Genomic DNA, 24,246 nt, shown 5'->3' on the forward strand with positions numbered 1-24,246 from the left:
TACTAATTAGGTGACTTCTGAAGGCAATTGGTTCCACTAGATTTTAGTTAAGGGTATCAAAGTAAAGAGGGCTGAATACAAATGAAAAAAAATTTTGAAAACCATTTATCATTTTCCTTCCACTTCACAATGGTGTGCCACTTTGTGTTGGTTTATCACATAAAATCCCCAAAAAATCCATTTACGTTTTTGGTTGTAACATGACAAAATGTGGAAAATATCAAGGGGTATGAATGCTAATTCAAGGCACTGTAAAAGAAAATTGATACAGCTACCACATCTGTCTTCAGCAGAGCGAATGTTCACCTGTTTAGAATTGGCTCCCTTTCCCCTGGTCTCTGCCATCACTACAACTGAGGGTATTCCCCTATGGGGTACTCAGAGTATACTGTGGGAGACAGGGTAAGCCTGTCCAGAAGCAATGGTGACCCAGCTCCATATTTTCCTGCAACGAATCATCGTGGAGAAAGGATGGGAAGAAGCACGAGTGCCTTATAGGGGCTTTAGGCAGAAGTGGCGTTAAAGTGCATGACCAGTGGTGTGATGTAACACATGGTCATCCACATGAGACTGAGCAGATGGAAGAAACTTGAATCATAGTCAAGGCATGCTGCGATGGACAATTGTGTCACAAGTAGCTGTGCTCTCAACCAAATTTTCAAATCATCAAATGACTGGCGTCCTAACTGATAACGTGCAGCATCACGGCAACTGCAGATCAAACAGAGGCTAAGATGGAAGCTTTCTTGGCTGTAAAGAATAGGATGGTTTATTTTAGGCTAGATATTAGCTAAAAGATACCAAATTTAGTTTACTCAATCAACATAAAACTCACACACACAAGGCTACAAAAAAACAATAGTTTATTTACACACATTTTGTAGATTTTGGATAAATGATCACCCATAATTTCTGATCACTCACAGACAAGAAAAAGGAGCTCTTATGGGTGGAATTACAACCACTTGTAAAAGACTTTCTCGTTTACAGTCTGTAGTTCAAGCCTCACTGGACATTTGTACAAGTAAGACAGCAATGTCTCAGTGTAGCCAGTTAGAAAATAGAGCTTGTGGGGAGCAAACCTTCGCAAGGTGACAGCACATATTACTATTAGATTGGCTCGTCTCTTGATCAATATCTCATTAGCCAGGAGACCATGGAATGTACCATACATAAATTTTCGAATGTAGACATCTTCTATAGTACGCTCTGCAGCATCCTCTTCACCATCCAAGTTACCTAAATGTAAAAAAAAAGAAAAATCAATAAAAAAAATATTTAACCATATACAGGAGATTTCACAGTAACTGCCAAACATTTCTATTCAGCAAGCTACATTTTTCTGTAGAAGTGGAAACAAGTGCTACAAATAGGAAGTAACATGTTTACTTTGTGCAGGACAGTTCACCTACTGAACAGCTTCTTTATGTAAGAAAGGTAAAATAGTTTAAGTGTTAAATTATTCATATAGAAGATCTTAAACTCCTTAACATGTTCATTCTTATAAAAAATGCATGTGGTCAGGAAAGAGAAATATAAATATAAATAAACAGCGCAAATTTAGATGATTAATCAATATAATAAATCATATAAAATAGATGCATAAATTATTCGTGTTTGCCCTTAATCTTAAAAAAAAAAAAACACCCAAAAGTCCATGTGCTGAAAACATAATTAAATTGTTGAAATAAAAGTGCAAACTTCTTTTCTTCAAAAAATACTTTCACCTTCCACCCGTGCACAAACCAACATCGAATACACTCACCAGAACTTGGTGAGTAAAAGACCTTTAAGGAATTTTTAGGGATCCTAAACCCTCTTTGGTGCCACGCTAGGGAAAATCTTCACCCTCCGAATAGACTCCACCATCCAACCAAAAGAAAAAAACTCACATAGCATAATATTGTCACACAATAGTAACTTTTTCCAAATGGAGATTAAGGCCACTCACATGTTAAACACTTGCTAAAGGCATGTTTATTATGTATAAAAGGCTTCAGTTCCAGCAGATATACAAACTTTTCCTTCCAGGACTCTCACATCCACAGTGGAACAAAGACAGGACTCCTCTTAGACCAAACAGTGAACCAAGATGGCCGCTGGAACGCACCGCTCGGCGTGCGTTCCACTCACCGGAAATGACGTCAGGCGCATGGAGTGTGGACCGGAAATGCGTCAACGCGTTTCGCCCCTCCCATAGGGCGTTATCAAGACGTCTTGATAACGCCCTATGGGAGGGGCGAAACGCGTTGACGCATTTCCGGTCCACACTCCATGCGCCTGACGTCATTTCCGGTGAGTGGAACGCACGCCGAGCGGTGCGTTCCAGCGGCCATCTTGGTTCACTGTTTGGTCTAAGAGGAGTCCTGTCTTTGTTCCACTGTGGATGTGAGAGTCCTGGAAGGAAAAGTTTGTATATCTGCTGGAACTGAAGCCTTTTATACATAATAAACATGCCTTTAGCAAGTGTTTAACATGTGAGTGGCCTTAATCTCCATTTGGAAAAAGTTACTATTGTGTGACAATATTATGCTATGTGAGTTTTTTTCTTTTGGTTGGATGGTGGAGTCTATTCGGAGGGTGAAGATTTTCCCTAGCGTGGCACCAAAGAGGGTTTAGGATCCCTAAAAATTCCTTAAAGGTCTTTTACTCACCAAGTTCTGGTGAGTGTATTCGATGTTGGTTTGTGCACGGGTGGAAGGTGAAAGTATTTTTTGAAGAAAAGAAGTTTGCACTTTTATTTCAACAATTTAATTATGTTTTCAGCACATGGACTTTTGGGTGTTTTTGTTTAAGATTAAGGGCAAACACGAATAATTTATGCACCTATTTTATATGATTTATTATATTGATTAATCATCTAAATTTGCGCTGTTTATTTATATTTATATTGTTTGTGTTTTCACGATTGGCACAGCAGCATTTTTAGAGTGTTATTTGGAAAGTTTTGGCGCAGGAATAAGTTTTCTTGTAGGAAAGAGAAATACCTATATTTAGGGGTTACTGGACAAGAGTAACATTTATAGTACAACCAGAAGATGTCACTGTTCTATTCAGGTGTTCACTGTTCTGTAGATGACGCATTTTACTGCAGCAGTGAAAAAAAAAAAAAAAAAAAAAAAAAAGAAGGCAGGGTGAAATGATGTATCCACAAACCACACAGATTTAATTGGATAACAGACGTGCTGGAAATCAGCTGCCATGGGTCTTATTTAAAAACAAGACAGATAATGCTGCTAGATTCCAGCCGTCATTTAAAGGACTTGCTGTCTGTAACCATCTGAACCTTCCTTTTGCCCAGATTTTATACATCTCTGCATTTGCATGCACATTTTGAACGCTTCAGTTTGCTTTTTTTATTGAAAGCACAAACATTTTAAATGCCACATTTACCTCTTTTTTTTTTTTTATTGCCTGCGATAAAAGCAGATAAACGTACCAACATTCTACCTACTAATTATGAACATAAACATTTCTGTACTTTTCCAAATTCAAACAAACAGGTTGGTTTTGTGGTGACTATCCCAAGTTTAAAGTAAATTTGTCATTAAAGGAATAAGTAGCTGGCCATCGTTGACCACTTTCTAAAGCCTAACTTCAAGTCTGTTGGCTTTAGTATATTCAGAGTCATTGACCCAGAACAAGTATGCAGATTATATAATCTTACTTCTCTTGCTGTTTACTTGCTCTTAGACAGTTACTCAGAAGGTATCGAAACTAAAAGGACAAGTACGACACCCAGGCAACTAGTTCTATTATAACAAGATCAAAAAGACATCCACAAGTATGTTTCTTATAAGTTTCTTTAAAAAACAATGCCCTACCTCAAGCCCACCCTTAAAAATGTGTCAAGTTTCAAAAAACTTGTTCGTTTTGGTACACGGCAAAGGAATTCGAGGCAAAAGCGTTTGAAACTGCATGGCAGATTGCGCATTACAGCCTTGTAGACTCCTATAGGGGTTGTCTTCCTTCATCTCCAGCCTCAGAAAACAAAAGGTAAATGAGCCCTAAAGAAGGCTTTGGAGATGTAATGTGCAGGTGTGGCCAGGACAGAGAGGACTCTTGATGCTAGATGTAAACAATCTGAAGAAGCCAAGTCCTTTAGAGCTCTGTAAGTATGCATTTATGGAGCAGGGAGGGTGGGATTAGTTAGGCCAGGGCATATGGGGCATTAAGGATAAGTGTACATTGTTTTAAAGTGCATTGAATAGTTCACTTTTACCAGAAAACTGCCTATGCAGGTAAGAAGCACCTGTAGATAAAATCAAACTGTGCAGCTTTGCCCAAAGTTGAATAATGCCCTTGTTATGTGTGTATGCCATTTATGCACCTTCCGAAGCCTCGTTGCTAGGATGTTGCTAAGATGCTCCCAGCTGTTACTGCTCACCCTCATCACAGGTGCAAGCTCTCTTTCTTATTCTGACTGCAGCGCTGTAGCAGCAGAAGAGATACTACACATGTGGCAGTTAAGGATCTGCTCCTGTTATGATGGAGTGAACAGTAATGGCTGTAAGTGTCCTAGCAACAAGACAGAAGAGGGGGGCACCATTTCTGGGAGTTTTTCAGTCAGCCTTCATGAGGTACCTACATGGCCTAGACTTATAGCAAGGGCATTACTCAATTTTAGTCAGAGCTGTACAGCTTGTTTTTATCTTTAGGCGCCCATTACCTGCATAAACAGTTTTTTTGGTGAGGGTGAACTAACCCTTTAATCCTTTAAAAAGAATCTTGTTGTATTATATATGTTTTTTCCCTGGAGTTGGAATGGAATATATTCTGTTTTGAAGAATTTTTTATTTTTTTTTTATTATTAACCACTTTAACTGCTTGCTGTCCAGCCACTGTAGAAAAAACGGCCACAAGGTGGCACCGCTGGGCAAAATCACATTTTAAAATATCATTTTGCAAAACAGGTAGGGGGTGCACATGAGGCGCGCGCCCGCCCTACCCGTCCTGCCGCTTGCGGCAGTGGGTGTCAATCACTGGGTCCTGGGCCGTCATTACCCGCCGGATCCCAGCAAACAGTGACACAGAGCACAGTTGCATTGTTTACAATGCAGCTCTGCTCCCTGTCAGCTCCTAACACGCTGATCCTGAGAGCAGAGTTTATCTCTTGGGATCAGCGTGTTCCTGTGAAGCACACACCCCCGCCCCCTAGAAAAACACTCCCCTCACACAGTTAACTCTTTCATTGCCTAAAAAAGTTAACTCCTTCCTCCCCAGTGCCATTAGTACAGTATTGTGTTTTTGTGCATTAAAAGTAAAAAAAAAAGTATTTTTTTTTTAAAAATTGCTTTTGAAAAATCACTGCGCAAGTATTATGTGCCATAAAACATTGTAGTACCCACCATTTTATTCACTAGGGTGTCTGCTTTAAAAAAAATATATAATGTTTGGGGGTTTAAATTAATTTCCGAGCAAAAAACACAGATTTTTTTCATGTGAACAAAAAAGTGTCAGAAAAGGCTTGGTCTTCAGGTGGTTAGAAGAGTGAGTGATGTGTGGCATAAACTTCTAATGCTGGGCATAGAATGCCCCCACCCCCCAAAACGACCCCTTTTTGAAATGTAGACACCCCAAACTATTTGCTGAGAGGCATGTGGAATCAATAGAAGAATTTATTTTTTTACCACAAGTTTTTGGAAAATGACAAAAAAAAAATATTTTTTATTTTACTACACAAAATTGTCACTTAAATGATTTACTGCTCATACATGCCATGGGTATATGTGGAATTACTCCCCAAAATACATTCTGCTACTTCTCCCAAGTATGGGGGTACCACATGTGAGACGTTTTGGCAGTCTAGCCAAGCACAGGACCCCAAAATCCAATAAGCACCTTCAGGCTTTTAAAAGGACTTTATTTCCTCATTACACTTCCAGACTACCTATCACAGTTTTGGAGGCCCTAAAATGCCAGGATAGCACTAACACCCCCCCCCCCATGACCCCTTTTTGGAAAGTAGACATCCCAAGGAATTTTATAAGAAGCATGGTAAGTATTTTGCAGATCTCATTTGTTTCCACAAGTTTTTGGAAAATGAAAAAAAAACAAAAAAAAAACAACATTTTTTTCTATTTTTTTTTATACTTCAAAACCTTGTGAGAAAAAATTAGATCTGCAAAATACTCACCATGCCTCTTTTTAAATTCCTTGGGGTGTCTACTTTCCAGAAAGCGGTCATTTGGGGGGGTTTGGTGCTATTCTGGCATGTCAGGGCATTCAAAACTGTGATAGGTATTGAGAAAAGTGAAATGAGGAAGTTACGCACCTTCAGGCTTTCAAAGTGGTCATTGGATTTCAGGCTCCTGTATGTGACTAGGCTCCCAAAAAGTCTCACATGTGGTATGCCCATACTCGGTAGAAGTAGAAGAATGTATTTTGGGGTGTAATTCCACATATACCCATGGCTTGTGCGAGAAATACATCATTTAAATGACAACTTTGTGTAAAAAAAAAAAATGTTTTTGTCATTTTCCAGAAACTTGTGGAAAAAAAATAAATCTTACATTGACTCAATATGCCTCTCAGCAGATAGTTTAGGGTGTCTACTTTCCAAAAAGGGGTCATTTGAGGGTGTTTGTACTATCCTGGTATTTTAGCACCTCAAGAAATGTGATGGGCAGTCAGAAAGTAAAAGCTGTGTAAATTCCATTATCTATACCATAGTTTGTAGACGCTATAACTTTCACACAAAGCAATCAATATACACTTACTGGGATTTTTTTTTTTTTAACCAAAAACATGTAGCAGAATACTTTTTGGCCTAAATTTATGATGAAAGTTTAGTTTTTTTGGATATTTTTTATGACCAAAATGAGAAAATATTGTTTTTTTTAAAAAAAAATAGTTTTTTCTTCAAAAATGTTTTTGTTTATAGCGCCAAAAATAAAAAGTGCACAGGTGATCAAATACCACCAAAAGAAAGCTCTATTTATGTGAAAAAAAAAAGGACATAAAATTTCATTTATGTACCGTATTGCATGACTGCACAATTGTCCATTAAACTAGCGCAGCGCTGTATAGCAAAAAAATGGCGTAAATAGCAGTATCCATAGTATAGTTTGTAGACGCTATAACTTTCACACAAAGCAATCAATATACACTTATTGGGATTTTTTTTACCAAAAACATGTAGCAGAATACATTTTGGCCTAAATTTATAACTAACTTTGAGTTTATAGCTGAAAGTAAAAAATATTGTTTTTCTTCAAAATTTTTGGTCTTTTTTTGTTTATAGCATGAAAAATAAAAAGCGCACAGGCGATCAAATACCACCGGAAGAAAGCTCTATTTGTGTGAAAAAAAGGACATACATTTCGTTTGGGTACAGCATTGCATGACCGCACAATTATCAGTTGAATTAGTGCAGCGCCGAGTAGCAAAAAATGGCCTGGTCATTAAGGGGGGTAAATCCTCAGGAGGGCAAGTAGTTAATTTTTCACTTTCCTGTTTTACACATGCAAATGTATACATCAATGACAGCAAATGCATTTACTGTTTGTGTGTTTACAGTGAAAATCTTTTAAAAACTACTCGTCCAGGGACTAAATCAGTGCCCCAATCTACTTGTCCCTCATGACAATCTACTTGTCCTGACAGAATTTTTATTTTTAACCAAAACCGTATGTAAATCTGCTTTAAGTAACATCTGGAACGTTAAAAACAAAAAGGGGCTTTATGGCGACTTAAACATTTAATGTTTTTAACGTTGCGCTGTTTATCTCCTCCTCCCCTCCCTGCCTGTCTCCAGCGCTGCACTCGGTGACTAGCAGGGAGGGGAAAGACCTTGCAATGTAAAGAGCACCGATTGGGTGCTTGTCAGGAAATGGGAGTGTCGGGCTTATCCATTATCCCTTTCGCTGCCAGAGCTGTTTTTGCATACATTTAAAAAAATAATTTAAGGCCTGAAGATGACACAAAACCCCCCAAACATTGTGTATTTTCTGAAATCAGAGATCCTAGAGAATAAAATAGCGGTAGTTCCAATTTTTTATGTCACACGATATTATCACAAAGGTCTAATATTATATGTCACACGATATTATCACAAACGCAAAATTTCAGTGAAAAAATACACTTAAGTTAAATTTTAGGCACAAAAGCTGTCAGGTGTGAATGGAGAACAGGTGTGTTCAATTTGGTGTTATCACTGTCACTCTCTCATACTGGTCACTGGAAGTTCAACATGGCACCTCATGGCAAAGAACTCTCTGAGGATATGAAAAAAAGAATTTTTCTCTATACATAGAAGGTGGCCTAGGCTATAAGTAGATTGCCAAGACCCTGAAACTGAGCTTCAGCACAGTGACCAAGACCATACAGGGGTTTAACAGGACAGATTCCATTCAGAACAGACCTCGCCATGGTCGACCAAAGAAGTTGAGTGCACGTGCTCAGCATCGTATCCAGAGGTTGTCTTTGGGAAATAGAAGTATGAGTGCTGCCAGCATTGCTGCAGAGGTTGAAGGGGTGTGGGATCAGCTTGTCAGTGCTCATATATTCCGCACACTGCATCAAATTGGTCTGCATGGCTGTCATCCCAGAAGGAAGCCTCTTCTAAAGATGATGTACAAGAAAGCCCGCAAACAGTTTGCTGAAGACAAGCAGACTAACGACATGGATTACTGGAACCATGTCCTGTGGTCTGATGAGACCAAGATAAACTTATTTGGTTCAGATGGTGTCAAGTGTGTGTGGCAGCAACCAGGTGAGGAGTACAAAGATAAGTGTGTCTTGCCTACAGTCAAGCATGGTGGTTGGAGTGTCATGGTCTGGGGCTGCATGAGTGCTGCCGGCACTGAGGAGCTACAGTTCATTGAGGGAACCATGAATCCCAACATGTACTGTGACATACTGAAGCAGAGCACGATCCCCTCCCTTCGGAGACTGGATCGCAGGGCAGTATTCCAACATAACGACCCCAAGCACACCTCCAAGATGACCACTGCCTTGCTAAAGAAGCTGAGGGTAAAGGTGATGGACTGGCCAAGCATATCTCTAGACCTAAACCCTATTGAGCATCTGTGAGGCATCCGCAAATGGAAGGTGGAGGAGCGCAAGGTCTCTAACATCCACCAACCCGTGATGTCATCATGGAGGAGTGGAAGAGGACTCCAGTGGCAACCTGTTGAAGCTCTGGTGAACTCCATGCCCAAGAGGGTTAAGGTAGTGCTGGAAAATAATGGTGGCATCACAAAATATTGACACTTTGGGCCCAATCTGGACATTTTCACTTAGGGGTGTACTCACTTTTGTTGCCAGCGGTTTAGACATTAATGGCTGTGTGTTGAGTTATTTTGAGGGGACAGCACATTTACTGTTATACAAGCTGTACACTCACTACTTTACATTGTAGCAAAGTGTAATTTCTTCAGTGTTATCACATGAAAAGATAGAATAAAATATTTACAAAAAATGTGAGGGGTGTACTCACTTCTGTGAGACACTGTATATGGTAGACATTGTTCCTGACAAAGGATTTGGATCTGTGTCCATCAAATCCTAAGTCCCAAGCCACATAGTAGAGCTCTATGGCAGGGAAGGAGATCTGATTTTTTTCTTCTGCAGTTCATTAACACTTACTTGACAGTGAAAAGAGAAGCAGCACACTGATGTGCTCATCTCTGTCACTCTGCTCTCTCCTACAAACATGTTCCTTGTTTGCACATGACCACTCCAGCACAGCTGACTGACGCCATGTGTGGCTTCTTAATTTTAAATCTAGAGTGTAAAAACGCAGGCGGTGCATGCTGCTTCGCTTTGATTTCTTTACTTACACCTTCATTCAGGCAGCATAATAGAACTCTAGAATACTTCAGCTTGCTGCAACTCTCATACATGGAATTTGCAGTGTTTGGCTACCCCCTTCTCCCCTTGCCCAGTCACAAAATGCTTAGTATTCTGTGAACCATCCATGCCTGGTAATTAACCTATACCAAGACAAATATGTTTGCTGTCATCACCAAATTCTTTCTGAAATGTTTAGTTGACTGACTGTCTACCTTCAGCACTTGCAGAAGCTCTGACCAGAACAAGCATGCAGCCAGTAAAAGCTGAGCTATCTGTGCTGTACTGCACATTTGTTTGCAGTTAGCAACTGAAAGCATTAAGGCACCTAAAAAGCATAATAGCTAGGCATTTTCAGAAGGAGGTCAGCAATGGAAGCCTACTTATTTTTCTTATAAAATTTCATCTTTAACACCAACTTTCATAAATTTAAATGTAAAATACAGATCTTAAAGTGGCCATGTCACTAAAGGGTCAAATCAGACATACCTGTAAAAGGAAGGAGTACTACACTTACCATCTGGCGGCAGTGCCATGGCTGCTGCAAACATCTAATAGTGTGAATGTGTGAACACCGGCTACCCACACCATACACAGTGGTTGCTCCCCCCGGATAGTATGTCGCTATAGGACATCTGACAGGTACAATTACCTGCAGAGGCTGGGGAGCAGATTTACAGCATCTCAAGACACATGCCAGCGGAAAAGTGTGTCATTTTGCTGTTTTGACACTGTAGTGACAGGGTCACTTACAAAAGAAAAAAAAACCTTGAGAAATTTTAAATTATATTTACATTTTAAGCAAATTTTAGCTATCATGCTATATCAAGTAGTTAAATCTCGGCAACATGCTAAAATACGCAAAGAAAAAGCAGAGTTCAGATTTGTAATGAATAAATAACAGTTAAACAGCTCTCACTTGTGTGTTGAGACAGCCATCCTTTCCTATGGGCAATAGAGTGTGGAGCGTTGGCTTTCTCATAGGTCACAGGCTTATCACCTTTACTCACACGCACACGTGCTGCCTGGTTCTAGGGCAAGATGTGAATACATTAACATATATACAATCAGCTGTGCACTTGGAATAAATAGCAGTCTTTCAAACCAGTCTTCACAGAGGTCAAAGCGGACCTGCAATTTTGTAGAATCTTCTGTGCTCCAAGGAGGAATATTCAATAAAGCCCCCCCAACAAAATTCATATAATTTTAGTTAATTTCAACCTCAAGCATAAACTAGCTTATCTCAATCGATTATAAAAATAATTTTTTTTTACAATATGCATTCTCTGCATTAAGGTAAAAATCCATCCACTGTCTGTTGGACACACTGGGGTTTATTTACTAAAGCTGGAGAGTGCAAAATCAGACTCCCTTCTGCATAGAAACCAATCAGCTTCCAGGTTTCATTGCCAAAGCTTCATTGAACAAGCTGAGGTTAGAAGCTGATTGGTTTCTATGCAGAAGGGAGTCTGATTTTGGACTCTCCATCTTTAGTAAATAAACCCCAGTAAGTCTGGCTCAGGAGAGTGGGGACCAAAGAGCATCAGTTGGGACCCCAAAAAAGGAGGTTTCAGGGTGGCTCTGTGCAATTGCATTGCACACAGCAGGTAAGTATAAACAGATGGGGGTCCATTCCCCTTCAGTTTGTCAGTTTGATAGGATGGAAGTCAGATGGAAATGGACAGGCGGCACATCTGACCGCATATAGAGGACAGCGGGCTCTATCTGTGTCCGCTCTGCAGCAGTGTAGCAGACACGGACCTGTCATCTGCTTGCTCCGTGGGGATAAGTGGAGAGATTCCCCGCTGAGTAAGTGGATCCGCTGATGAGTCCATCACGTGTGAAAGGGGCGTTATACACGTTGCAGACTCCTATGCAGAAAAAAACCAAGTTACACTTACGGTAACGTCTTTTCCAGGAGTCTTTCAGGCCAGCACTCTGAGAGACCTCGGCTCCTCCCCATCTGAGGAAACACCTCCACCTACAATAAAAAAGCTCCACTCCCCTCTGACCTCAGTTCTCCAAGCATCCTCCGGTCATCTGGGGAGACACAATGCGAGACAACATAATCACAATAAGCCATCTTCACATAACCAATATCAACAGTGGGTGGGAAACCGGTGCTGGCCTGAAAGACTCCTGGAAAAGACGTTACCGTAAGTGTAACTTGGTTTTTCCCCTACCGTCTTTCAGGCCAGCACTCTGAGAGGATAAGCGAGTACTCACCCTTCGGGCGGGCTAACTGCTTGTAAGACCTTACGACCAAAGTCCTGCTCCTGCACCGAGACCAGGTCCAGTCTGTAATGCTTGGCAAATGTGTCATAGCTGGACCATGTTGCCGCTCTGCAAATCTGCCCTGGGGAAACCCCTGCTAACTCTGCCTGGGTAGCCGCCACAGCTCGGGTGGAATGTGCCTTGATACCCTCCGGGACCTCCAGGCCTTCTGCCTGATATGCTCCTGTAATCGCCAGCCGCAGCCAGCTGGCCAGCGTCCTTCTAGACGCCTTCTTGCCTCTTCTAGCCCCCTTGAAAAAAACAAAAAGGGATTCGGTGCTTCTGAACTCCCTAGATTTCTCTAGATACTGGAGAACGCACCTTCTGACATCTAAACAATGATACCTCTCCTGATCTACCCCCACCGGGTTAGGAAAAAATGAGGGAAGGACAATGTCCTGTTCCCTCTGGAAACTCCGAGCTACCTTCGGAATGAAGGACGGGTCTGGTCTGAAAACGATCCTGTCTGAAAAAATACGGAGATAGGGTGTTCTGATCGAGAGGGCCTCCATCTCACACACCCTCCTCGCCGTGGTAATCGCCACCAGAAAAGCAGTCTTAATGGTGAGCTCACCTATCGGACAGGACTCCAAGGGCTCGAACGGAGCCCTAGTCATCCCCCCGAGCACCTTGGCCAAATCCCACACTGGAAATGGTCTGGACCTCGGAGGCCTCTGCCTCACCAGAGCTTTGAAAAACCTACTCACCAACGCCTCCCTGGCCAGGGGCGTCTCCAAGAACACACTGAGGGCCGAGACCTGGCCCTTGAGCGTGCTGACAGACAATCCCTTGTCCGCTCCCGCCTGCAGGAATTCCAACACAGAAACCAAACTATGGGTTGCCACAGCTGTCCGGTCACACCAGGCTGTAAAGCAACCCCAGACCCTACCATAAATGGCCTGGGTCTCCTCCTTCCTACTGGCCAGTAATGTCGCCACCACCTTAGGCGAGAACCCCTTTTCTAAGAGGAGCTGCTGCTCAGAAACCAGGCCGTTAACCGCAATCTTCCTACGCTGGGGCAAAGAACCGGCCCCTGTGTTAACAAATCCACTCTTGGAGGCAGCTCCCAGGGTGGACGAGAGGCCAAACTCTTCAGGGTCGCAAACCACGCCCGCCGCGGCCAGAAGGGAGCTATCAGGATTAACGAGGTCCCCTCTGTCCTGAATTTCCTCAGGACCAGGGGGAGCAAAGGAACCGGGGGAAAGGCGTAACAAAGCCGGTAGTCCCACCTCTGACCTAATGCGTCCACCGCTCTGGACCCGTCCCAGCGGGATAGAGAGAAGAAATTTGGGACCTTGTTGTTCCTTCCGGAGGCAAAAAGGTCCACATCCGGGGATCCCCACCTTCGCACAATCTCCTGAAAGACATCGGGGTTCAAGGCCCATTCCGACTCCCTGAGCCGAGTCCTGCTCAGGAAGTCTGCCTTCTGGTTCAGCTCCCCCTTTAAGTGTATCGCAGACAGGGACGCCAAATTCAGCTCTGCCCAGGACAACAGTGTCGCCGCTAAGGCCCCGAGGGCCTTGCTCCGCGTCCCTCCCTGCCTGTTTATATAAGCCACTGCCGTGGCATTGTCCGTCAGGACACGCACGTGCTGGCCAGTGACCTCCGCCTGGAAGGAGTGCAGAGCCTCCCACACTGCTCTCAATTCCTTCCAATTCGAGGATTTGTCCTTCTGCCCTAAGGACCATTCCCCCTGAGTCACCAAATTTCCCAGGTGGGCTCCCCAGCCCCTGGCGCTGGCATCCGTAGTGACCTCCGCGGAAATCGGAAAGCACCACAACAGCCCCTGAGTTATGCTGGACGATCTCCTCCACCACCATAGAGACCTTCTCACACTGGGGGGCACCAAGACCCTGCGTTCTAGGGAGTGACCCTTCCTGTCCCAAACCCTCAGGATCCACAACTGGAGGGGACGCATATGCAGACCTGCCCACTGAACTGCCGGAATGGACGCTGTCAGCAATCCAAGTACCGACATGGCCTGTCTTATGGACATTGACCTGCTCCCCTGCAGTAATCTGACTCCGGCCTCCAACTTGGTGACTTTTTCCAAAGTCAGGCTGGTCTTTTGGTCTACCGAGTCTAGAGTGTAGCCCAAGTAAATCACCTTCTGAGAAGGCACCAGGCAGGACTTCTCCAGATTCAAAATCCACCCCAAGCTTTCCAGATGGTTCCTCACTATAACCAGGTCTTGCCGTAAGTGAGCCTCTGAATCCGCGAAGAGCAGCAAATCGTCCAGATAGGCCACCACTGAAATCCCCCTCAAGCGGATAGAAATCAGTGCCTCCGACAGAACCTTGGTGAATACTCTTGGCGAGGAGGAAAGGCCGAATGGAAGAGCCCTGAACTGCCAGTGTCGAACCCCTTCCTCCCCCCCCACTGCCAACCTGAGGAACCTCTGAGAGGCTTCCGCCACGGGCACGTGCAGGTAGGCGTCCTTCAAGTCTATGGATGCCATGAATGCACCTGGTGGGATTAGGGACCTGATCGTAAAAATGGAATCCATGCGGAACCTCCGGTAACGCACCGACTTGTTCAAGGGTTTCAGGTTCAAAATCAGTCTGAACGCCCCAGACGGCTTTTGAACCACAAACACATGGGAATAAACTCCCTTCCCTCGCTCCGCTACCGGAACCCTGGAGATGACCCCCTGGGACTCCAGAATCTCCAAAGCGCCCACCAGAGCCGCGTCCTTCGTCGGATCCCTTGGACGGGTCGTCACCAAAAAAGTCTCGGGTGGCGGTCTCAGAAATTCCAACCGGTAACCCCTTCGGATGACATCCAAAATGAAGGGGCTGGTGACCACGGCTTCCCACTGTGGGAGGAATGCCGCCAATCTTCCCCCCACAGGAGGAACCAAGTCACCTTGGTTTTTGGGGCTGCTCAGGAGGGCGAAAAATCGCTCCCCCTCTTCCCCTACCTCTCTGTCCCGCCGACCTACCCTGACCAGGCGGTCGCAGGCTCAGCCTCTTTGCCGGGCGGGCCTTCCGTGTCCCCCCCTCCTGCATTTTCCTCTTGAGGGGGAAGGACTTTTTCCTATCAGCTGTCCGGTCCAATAATTCCTCCAACCCCGGGCCGAACAGACAGTCTCCTGTGAGGGGGATGCCGCATAACCTAACTTTTGAAGTGATGTCCCCCTGCCATGTCTTTAGCCACAGCGCCCTTCTGGCTGAATTGGTCAGGGCAGCAGACCTGGCCCCCAATCTCACCGACTCTGCGGAAGCATCCGCAATATACCCCACTCCTTGCAAAAGGGTCTCAAAAGAGGCCAAGATTTTTTCCTTGGGAGAGTCTGCCACAATATGGGCCTGTAATTGCGTAAGCCAATACTCTAAGTTCCTGGCCACCACTGTCGTAGCCATGGCCGGCTTCAGGTTGTACAGGGTCGAGTCCCAGGCCTTCCTAAGGAGAGACTCTGCCCTTCTGTCCAATAAGTCTGGTAAGACCCCCATGTCCTCAAACGCTAGGTCAGTTCTCCTGGTTGTTTGGGAAAAGGCCGCGTCTAGCCTGGGGCTCTTGTTCCAGACCGCCTCCGGGTCTTCCGAAAACGGAAACCTCCTCCTCAATGCTTTTGAGAAGAACGGTTTCCTTTCCGGGTCTTGCCACTCCTTCTTAATCGTGTCTACCAAAATGTCATGCACAGGAAACATTCTGTGCTGGTGCTCCTCCAATCCCTGATACATTTGGTCGTGGAGAGATAAGGCCTTAACCTCCTCCTTAATGTCCAGGGTTTCGTATATAGCCCCCAGGAGCTCATCAACCTCCTCTAGGGTCAACTTATACCGGGAGGGGCCCCTCCCTTCCTCTGAGGGACCCTCACCCGCTGATTCCTCCTCAGACTGGGAGTCCCCCACTGGTTCCTCCCCAGTCATAAGGGGTTCCCGACGACTCACCGAAGCCACCTGGGGGGGGGGGGGAAGTGTAGGTAATGGGAGGGCAAACCTCTCCATGAGGGACTTGAAGGAGTCGAAGGTGGTAGCCAACTCCTTCACTGACCTAGCTAGGTCCCCCTGTTCCGGCTTCTCCTCCCTCACCAACCCCTGTATACATGGGCCACAAAGAACCTTTCGCCAAGATTCTTTTAGAACTTCCTTACAGGAAGGGCATCTCCGCTTGGGCTCCTGGTGCCTAAGTTTAGCTCGGGCCTTGCCCTGCAAGACACAAAAGAAAAGGGGGGAGGAGGGAAGCCCAACCAGTCCGACACTAAACACCCCCCCCCCTGCTTCCCGGCAGAGCAACAAGGGCCTGAAAAACCGCAGACCCCTTGCCCTACCTTCTGCTAGGGGCCCACAGGTAGGGGAGGCCTCCACTGAGGCACCTTACCTGCGACTGGCTGGTGCTGGCATCTCCTGGTCCCGGTGCCTCCGACATCCCGAACCGGAGGGTGGTCGCCTGGTGCAGGTCTGTCCCCCAGACCGCTGTGCACCGCACCGCCATATTCGAATTTCGCGCCGCCGTGGTGTGAAGGCCGCGACCGGAAGCGGAAGTCGCGGCCCTGGGCGAAGCCCCGCCCCTTCCGCCGGAAACCGCCGTCTCCCGACGTCCGGCCCGGCAAAGCCCTCAGACCGCCAGCATGGGAAGGAGCGGAACTCCCCCCGATCCTCCCCAGACCTCACCACGGCCACCCCGACACCCCCCCTCGCCGGAGGGGGTCGGGGGGCGAAGAGCAGGTAAGTGCCCTGTCCCGTCCCCCGGGATGCACTCTCACTGCTGGCAGCCTGCCCTGGGAGGATATGCAGCCGGACACTCCGGCCTTCACTCCCGGCTGCGTCGGGCCTCACAGCCGGCTATCCGGCCCTCGGCTCCCCTATCGTCCTCCTGCGCCTCCTCGTGTCTCCCCACCGGAGGAAACACCTGAACTGAGGTCAGAGGGGAGTGGAGCTTTTTTATTGTAGGTGGAGGTGTTTCCTCAGATGGGGAGGAGCCGAGGTCTCTCAGAGTGCTGGCCTGAAAGACGGTAGGGGAAAAATCTGCACATGATACTAGTGTTGTGGTGTGAACAGGGCACATAGAGAACAATTGATTTTGTAATGCCCTTGCAGAATGAGTGCAGAAAAACTGACGTCTCTGCACCTCGGTGTGAATGAGCCGTAAACTGGAACTAAACTCATTGATTTAACTCTCATAACTGTTAAAGTGGAACTTAACCCTCCCATCCTTTTCAGCCACGGAAGCTGCCATCTTAGTCTCTTATCTTCAACTGTCATGATGCTGAACATGTAATCAGTTATGACACCAGACATTTGAGGGCTCGTTCACACCATACGTGCACAAAAACTGCACAGATTTCAATTGCAGAGACATGTTTACATTAGTTTCACATCAGTTTTTATGCATGTTGACATCAGTTATTATGCACAGACTGACATCATATCCTGTGTCATCACCCCCTCATCAGTACCACCCTCATTAGTGATCCCCAGTTCAGAGACTCCTCATCAAAGAATCCTCATCAGGAACCCCCAGTCAGTGTCCCCCTCATCCGACTCCTTCTATTCGTGTCCCCCACCCTCAGTTCCCCTTCATCTGTCCCCTGCCATCAGTGTTCCCTACCATCAGAACCCCTCATCTGTCTTCCCCACCGTGCTCAGTTATCTGTCCTCTGCCATCAGTGACCGCTCATCTGTCCCCTAGTGACCACTCAGAAAATCCTCATCAGGAACCCCCCCCCCCCCCATCAATCTCCTGTCATTAGTGTCCCCCGCCAACAGTGCCCCTTTATTTGTCCTGCTCCATCAGTGTCCCCTCATCTGTCCCCCACCATCATTGCCCCACCTCAGCAAGTATAACATGTTTATTATTTTTTTGAAAAAGAAAATTCAAACTTTAGAATCAATTTAACTGTTAAAAAAATAAAATTACATTCCCTGCATGCTGGGAATGCTGTCACATTTCCTTGTGCCCCCAACCAAACTGTTAAACCATCAAATGGCTGGTGTCATAACTGATCACATGTGCAGCATTATGGCGATTGAAGATCAAACAGAGCCTAAAATGGCAGTTTTCTTGGCTGTAAAGGATAACAGGGTTTAGTTCTGCCTTAATTATAGCTTTGTGAATTGAGCATATACTGTAGTGTCTCCGGACGATTTTCAAATGGAAAACAGTAGAATACTACAATGGGCAACTTACCTTTAGACATATGGAAGTTGTCTGAAGGGCACGGATTTGACAATATCTAGGAAGAATGGAATCTAGTCTTTTGGGCAAAGCCTGAAACAAAAAAAATATTTGAATGTAAGGACATTAAGACAGCTAATAGATTTTTAACCTTACAGTTTTAGGGTGTTGTATGATGCTTTGCAGTTAGGGGCTGGAACTTGTGCTGCACCACAACTAAGGGAAAATCAAATGGCTGATAAATGACTGAAATAATGATTTTTTAAAACTCACGTGCCAGTCACCTATCAGGGCAGAAATAAGATAAATTTGCTTTTTTTTTGGCAAGTCTAAACTCCAGGGCTCCAGACTAGACCTTAGCCTCTCTTCATTGGTTCTTGGACAGTGGATTAATTAAGATGAATCTGTAGTCTTCTTAAAATGTAAGGGCTCATGCACATTGGCATACGATTTGCAGCGTACAGAGAGGTAATTTACATGGATCTGAACATTGCAGTATTGTGTGGTCTTCTCTGGTACCACGCTTGCGCTCCTGGCTCCTTCTCTTCTCAGTGTGCCACCAAAGGAAGCCTCTTCCTATGTTGGCACACCTGTTGGCTTGATCCTGAGCTGCGCTACCTGCATCCGTAGACAGACTGTGCAGCTTGGTCCTGCCCCCTCATCCCAGGACTTGAATGACAGCAGTGAGAGACAATGGTGCCTCAGCAAAGCCCGTGATAGTGCGGAGAGCAGCTACATATGGGCACAGCACTGGATTGAGTGAGGGCTCAGGTAAGTATAAAGTGTGGGGGGGGGGGGGGGGGGAGGATGAGGTTATCTAAACATTTAATGCAGGGAAAGTAAAAGAAAACCCCAAAGCTTTGGTTGACATTAGAGAAGGAATAGAGGACAAATCTTCCAATGGGGGCTCCAATTCTAGTGACACCCCAAGATTCCCTCATTTTGGAGGGACTGCCTCACTTCCTGTTTTGGCTATAGGACAGGAAGTGAAGGGAAATCTTCTTAACGGGACATAGATGACAAAACAACTGACAGGGGTCATAACCCTCCCTTACATTATCATCAAAAAAACGTTTTGCCCTTACTTCTCCAGACCAAGCTGTCCAAACAAAGCAGCTATTATAGGGTCATGACAAACCATTTGCCATTGACAGGGGTTATTACAAAGGTCAGCTTTTACTAATTTATGTAACATCTTTATTCCAAAAAGGAAAAAAAAATGTTGCTGTAACTGATTATAAAGTATTAGCTGGAGTTTGGCTTTAATTTGTTAGTCAAGTCCTTCTAAATCTGCTAGCCTAACACTACCCTCTCCCCCCAAACTGACAGTACTGCTATCCAAGGTTGTCTCTATTGCTCCTTTATCCAGACTGGAGCCACCTTAAAAGTGGAGTTCCACCCAAAAGTGGAATCTCCACTTTTCTGCCTCCTCCTCCCCCCCTCCACTGCCACATTTTGCACCTTTTCTTTTGGGGGGAGGGGGGGGGGGTAGGTGGTACCTGGTTCTGATAGGTACCTGCTCCCAATTCTGGCTTAGTTGACCACAGCAAACAGCCACAAGTTGGCCACAGCCCTTCCCCTGCAGCCCTCGGGGACACTTCCCAAGGTACCAGAGACAGCTTGGCCTGGACCCTCCCCCAGTGATCTTGTAGGAGGAGCCTGGAGGCTCGAGAGCTGCACAGGGTACACTTTCAGCCAGGGGCCCCGCTCCTCCCCTGACCCACATTCCCTAATACCCTAAAGCCCCACATCTCCCCTAACCCACCCTTCTCCTCCTTTAACCTTCCCTCATACACACATGTGGCACAGTGACACCTGCCGGCCGCCCCGCAATGACAAGACTGGCGTCCTGGACATCTGTTACGCAACTCCCTCTAAAGGTTGCGTCCAGCTGCAACCCCCTCCATGCTAGGTCACTAGGGCTGACAAAAGCCCAGACGCCAGGCTGCAGTTTTTAGTTGCCATGGTGAGCTAGCACCCGGGATTTGTTGATCGCTGATAGTATGGGTGACAGCACTGCACAGGTACTGCAGTCGTTTTTGCGCTGCTCTCTCCTTTCCCCTGAAGCCAGTAGCTGGGACCCGATCATGTGACTGGACCAGAACACACTTAGATTAGGTAAGTATAGACATTCTTTCTTTACAGGGGAGTTAGTGTAGGGCTTAGAATAGGGGTGGAAACAGGTTTAAGTCTAAATAGGTTTGGAGTGGACTTTTCTTAAAGATTAGTAAGCTGCAATATATTACATTTTTGGTTTTGGCTTTAATACTGCTTTAAAGTGGTATTAAATGCAAAAGCAACCATTTAATATATTGTAGCTTACCAATTCTTAGCTGTCATGGCATTAGGTTTTTTTTTTTTATGTTTTTTTCTATTTTCATCTGGCCATCTGGCCAGTAATACAGGCCATAGACGGTTCATTTATCGGACAATTTTTCGTCCAGAAAACGAAACATCGGTCGTTCTGTTGCCACCAATGATTGCAAAAATCGTCCACTAACAGTGCGAAAATCGGCCGATTGTTCTTTTGGATGAAATATCGACCGATAAACGAACCGTCTATGGTCTGCCTAAGCCTGTTTTTCAACAGAACATGTTGTTCTGCAGATGTAGCGGTTATAGCGTTGAGACCTTTTCCTCTTCAGTGTGCATAGTGGCGAGAACTTGCACGGGATCACAGCAAGTATACTCACTTTGAACGGTGTATATCTTGTTTGGGAGAATGTATCAGTTACAGAGAGGAGACAAAACATTTACCATCAATAGGGGTGCTTACAATGATCAGCTTTTATTCATTTATGTAAAACCTTTATCTTAAAACAGAGATCTCCAAACTTTCTAAACAAAGGGACAGTTTACTGTGCTCCAGACTTTAGGGGGGCAGGGCCATTTCCAGTGGGAGCACAAAATGTCCCGGCATCAGTGGGAGAAAATGTCCCAACGTTGGTATTAGAGGATATATTAGTGCCCCATCGCTGGTGTCAGCGGGAGGGATAGTGCCCCATCATTGCTGTCAGCGGGAGGGATAGTGCCCCATCATTGCTGTCAGCGGGAGGGATAGTGCCCCATCATTGCTGTCAGCGGGAGGGATAGTGCCCCATCATTGCTGTCAGCGGGAGGGATAGTGCCCCATCATTGCTGTCAGCGGGAGGGATAGTGCCCCATCATTGCTGTCAGCGGGAGGGATTCTGCCCCATCATTGCTGTCAGCGGGAGGGATTCTGCCCCATCATTGCTGTCAGCGGGAGGGATTCTGCCCCATCATTGCTGTCAGCGGGAGGGATTCTGCCCCATCATTGCTGTCAGCGGGAGGGATTCTGCCCCATCATTGCTGTCAGCGGGAGGGATTCTGCCCCATCATTGCTGTCAGCGGGAGGGATTCTGCCCCATCATTGCTGTCAGCGGGAGGGATTCTGCCCCATCATTGCTGTCAGCGGGAGGGATTCTGCCCCATCATTGGTGTCAGCGGGAGGGATTCTGCCCCATCATTGGTGTCAGCGGGAGGGATTCTGCCCCATCATTGGTGTCAGCGGGAGGGATTGTGCCCCATCATTGGTGTCAGCGGGAGGGATTCTGCCCCATCATTGGTGTCAGCGGGAGGGATTCTGCCCCATCATTGGTGTCAGCGGGAGGGATTCTGCCCCATCATTGGTGTCAGCGGGAGGGATTGTGCCCCATCACTGGTGTCAGCGGGAGGGATTGTGCCCCATCACTGGTGTCAGCGGGAGGGATTGTGCCCCATCACTGGTGTCAGCGGGAGGGATTGTGCCCCATCACTGGTGTCAGCGGGAGGGATTGTGCCCCATCACTGGTGTCAGCGGGAGGGATTGTGCCCCATCACTGGTGTCAGCGGGAGGGATTGTGCCCCATCACTGGTGTCAGCGGGAGGGATTGTGCCCCATCACTGGTGTCAGCGGGAGGGATTGTGCCCCATCACTGGTGTCAGCGGGAGGGATTGTGCCCCATCACTGGTGTCAGCGGGAGGGATTGTGCCCCATCACTGGTGTCAGCGGGAGGGATTGTGCCCCATCATTGGTGTCAGCGGGAGGGATTGTGCCCCATCACTGGTGTCAGCGGGAGGGATTGTGCCCCATCACTGGTGTCAGCGGGAGGGATTGTGCCCCATCACTGGTGTCAGCGGGAGGGATTGTGCCCCATCATTGGTGTCAGCGGGAGGAATAGTGCCCCATCATTGGTGTCAGCGGGAGGGATTGTGCCCCATCATTGGTGTCAGCGGGAGGAATAGTGCCCCATCATTGGTGTCAGCGGGAGGAATAGTGCCCCATCATTGGTGTCAGCGGGAGGAATAGTGCCCCATCATTGGTATCAGCGGGAGGAATAGTGCCCCATCATTGGTGTCAGCGGGAGGAATAGTGCCCCATCATTGGTATCAGCGGGAGGAATAGTTCCCCATCATTGGTATCAGCGGGAGGAATAGTTCCCCATCATTGGTATCAGAGGGAGGAATAGTGCCCCATCATTGGTGTCAGCTGGAGGAATTATTGTCCCGTTGTTGGTGTCAATGGGAGGAATAGTGCCTCATATACGTGGGAGGAATAGTGCCCCATCATTGGTGTCAGTGGGAGGAATAGTGCCCCATCATTGGTGTCAGTGGGAGGAATAGTGCCCCATCATTGGTGTCAGTGGGAGGAATAGTGCCCCATCATTGGTGTCAGTGGGAGGAATAGTGCCCCATCATTGGTGTCAGTGGGAGGAATAGTGCCCCATCATTGGTGTCAGTGGGAGGAATTATTGTCCCATTGTTGGTGTCAATGGGAGGAATAGTGCCCGAAGGGCTGGATGATGGTATGCAAAGGGATGCAGTTTGGAGACTGCTGTCTTAAAAGAAAAAAAAATGGTTTGCTGTAAAGTACGGGCTGGAGTCAGGCCTTCATTTGTTCTTGTATCTAAATCTGCTAGTGCATCTAATACCCTCCCCCGACTGACAATACTGCTGTCTGCTGTGCTTCTTCACCCAGAGCGGTGCCTCATTAATACAGGAGGTGTGTTACTGTACAGATCACCAGGTGAAAACAGAAGGATAAAGCCTAAACAAAGAAAACAAATGCATCCACCACGTCTAATGATTGGTAAGCTGCAATATATTACATTTGTGGCTTTAATACCTCTGTGAGAGGTTTCCCTAACTAACCGCTGCCATGACTGGTTCTCTTTATGACTTGGAAATCTCTATCCCACCTCAATATCAATGTATAACAATATAAAAGCCTACTGCAACACTGAATAATATGCAAAAGCATATGAAGAAAACAAAAACTCGTTCAGGCTACAACACTGACATGCCCCCTTTACCTGCAGTCGACACACAGCACTGCGAACGGACGCCGCCATCTTCCTGCGTACCAGCGAGTCCCGATGAGCGGCATTATACTATGACCTTGTAGTAGCGGAAAAACAGTGACATCTTCAGGACGGATGAACGAACTGCAGCCAAGCAGGCTCCTGACTCTCCTTAGGCGGCTGGCGGGGGGAGGGTGATCGTGTGACGTTTATGGCTCAGTAGGAAGAGGTTGCAGGGCGCCAAAATGAGCTTCAAAAAGCGCTTTTTATAGGTATAAGATTTAGACTTGTAAGATGTACATAGAAGATAGGATGGCGTTGTCTGTGGGCTTTTTTTTTTTAACTTCATGTGTGATTGGTGTAATTGCCATAAGTGGCAGATCTGAGGGGAAGGCTCTGGCCTGTCCTCTTATAGCACAGTGTGGTCACCAGCAGGGGCGGACTGACAACTCATGGGGCCCCCGGGCAATAGGGGATCATGGGGCCCCTGTGTCCTTGCCCAAACTCAAAAAAGCCTATGAAAAAGGTACCAGGGGCATCTCATGGGGCCCCCTACTGACCCCGGGCCCTTGGGCAGTGCCTGAGTTTCCAAGTGGTCAGTCCACCCCTGGTCACCAGTCATAGGACTTCTAGGGCCATAGGGTGGAATGACCACAATGGAAGTGTCAGAAATTGTTTTATTTTGAATGGCATTGGGAAGGTTTAGAACCATTGCTGTCTGTGCCCCAGATAGGGAGGTTCTCTTTATACCGTCCGCCAT

General features: G+C 46.3%; 1 protein-coding gene across 1 annotated transcript; it reads right to left on the reverse strand.

Moving 5' to 3' along the window:
• Window positions 1–846: 846 nt before the first annotated feature.
• MRPS24 (mitochondrial ribosomal protein S24) lies at window positions 847–23,629 on the reverse strand. The gene is made up of 4 exons (XM_089692410.1): window positions 23,499–23,629; window positions 18,199–18,279; window positions 10,712–10,823; window positions 847–1,239 (listed from the first exon to the last, which is right to left on the reverse strand). Exons 1-4 carry the CDS (start codon window positions 23,535–23,537, stop codon window positions 956–958), a joined length of 516 nt encoding a protein of 171 aa, XP_089548536.1. The 5' UTR covers window positions 23,538–23,629; the 3' UTR covers window positions 847–955.
• Between the last annotated feature and the right edge of the window lie 617 nt (window positions 23,630–24,246).

This window comes from Staurois parvus, unplaced genomic scaffold (genome assembly GCF_062004578.1).
Source record: "Staurois parvus isolate SC_StPar_1 unplaced genomic scaffold, SC_StPar_1.0 ptg000586l, whole genome shotgun sequence".
Classification (NCBI taxonomy): Eukaryota; Metazoa; Chordata; class Amphibia; order Anura; family Ranidae; genus Staurois; species Staurois parvus.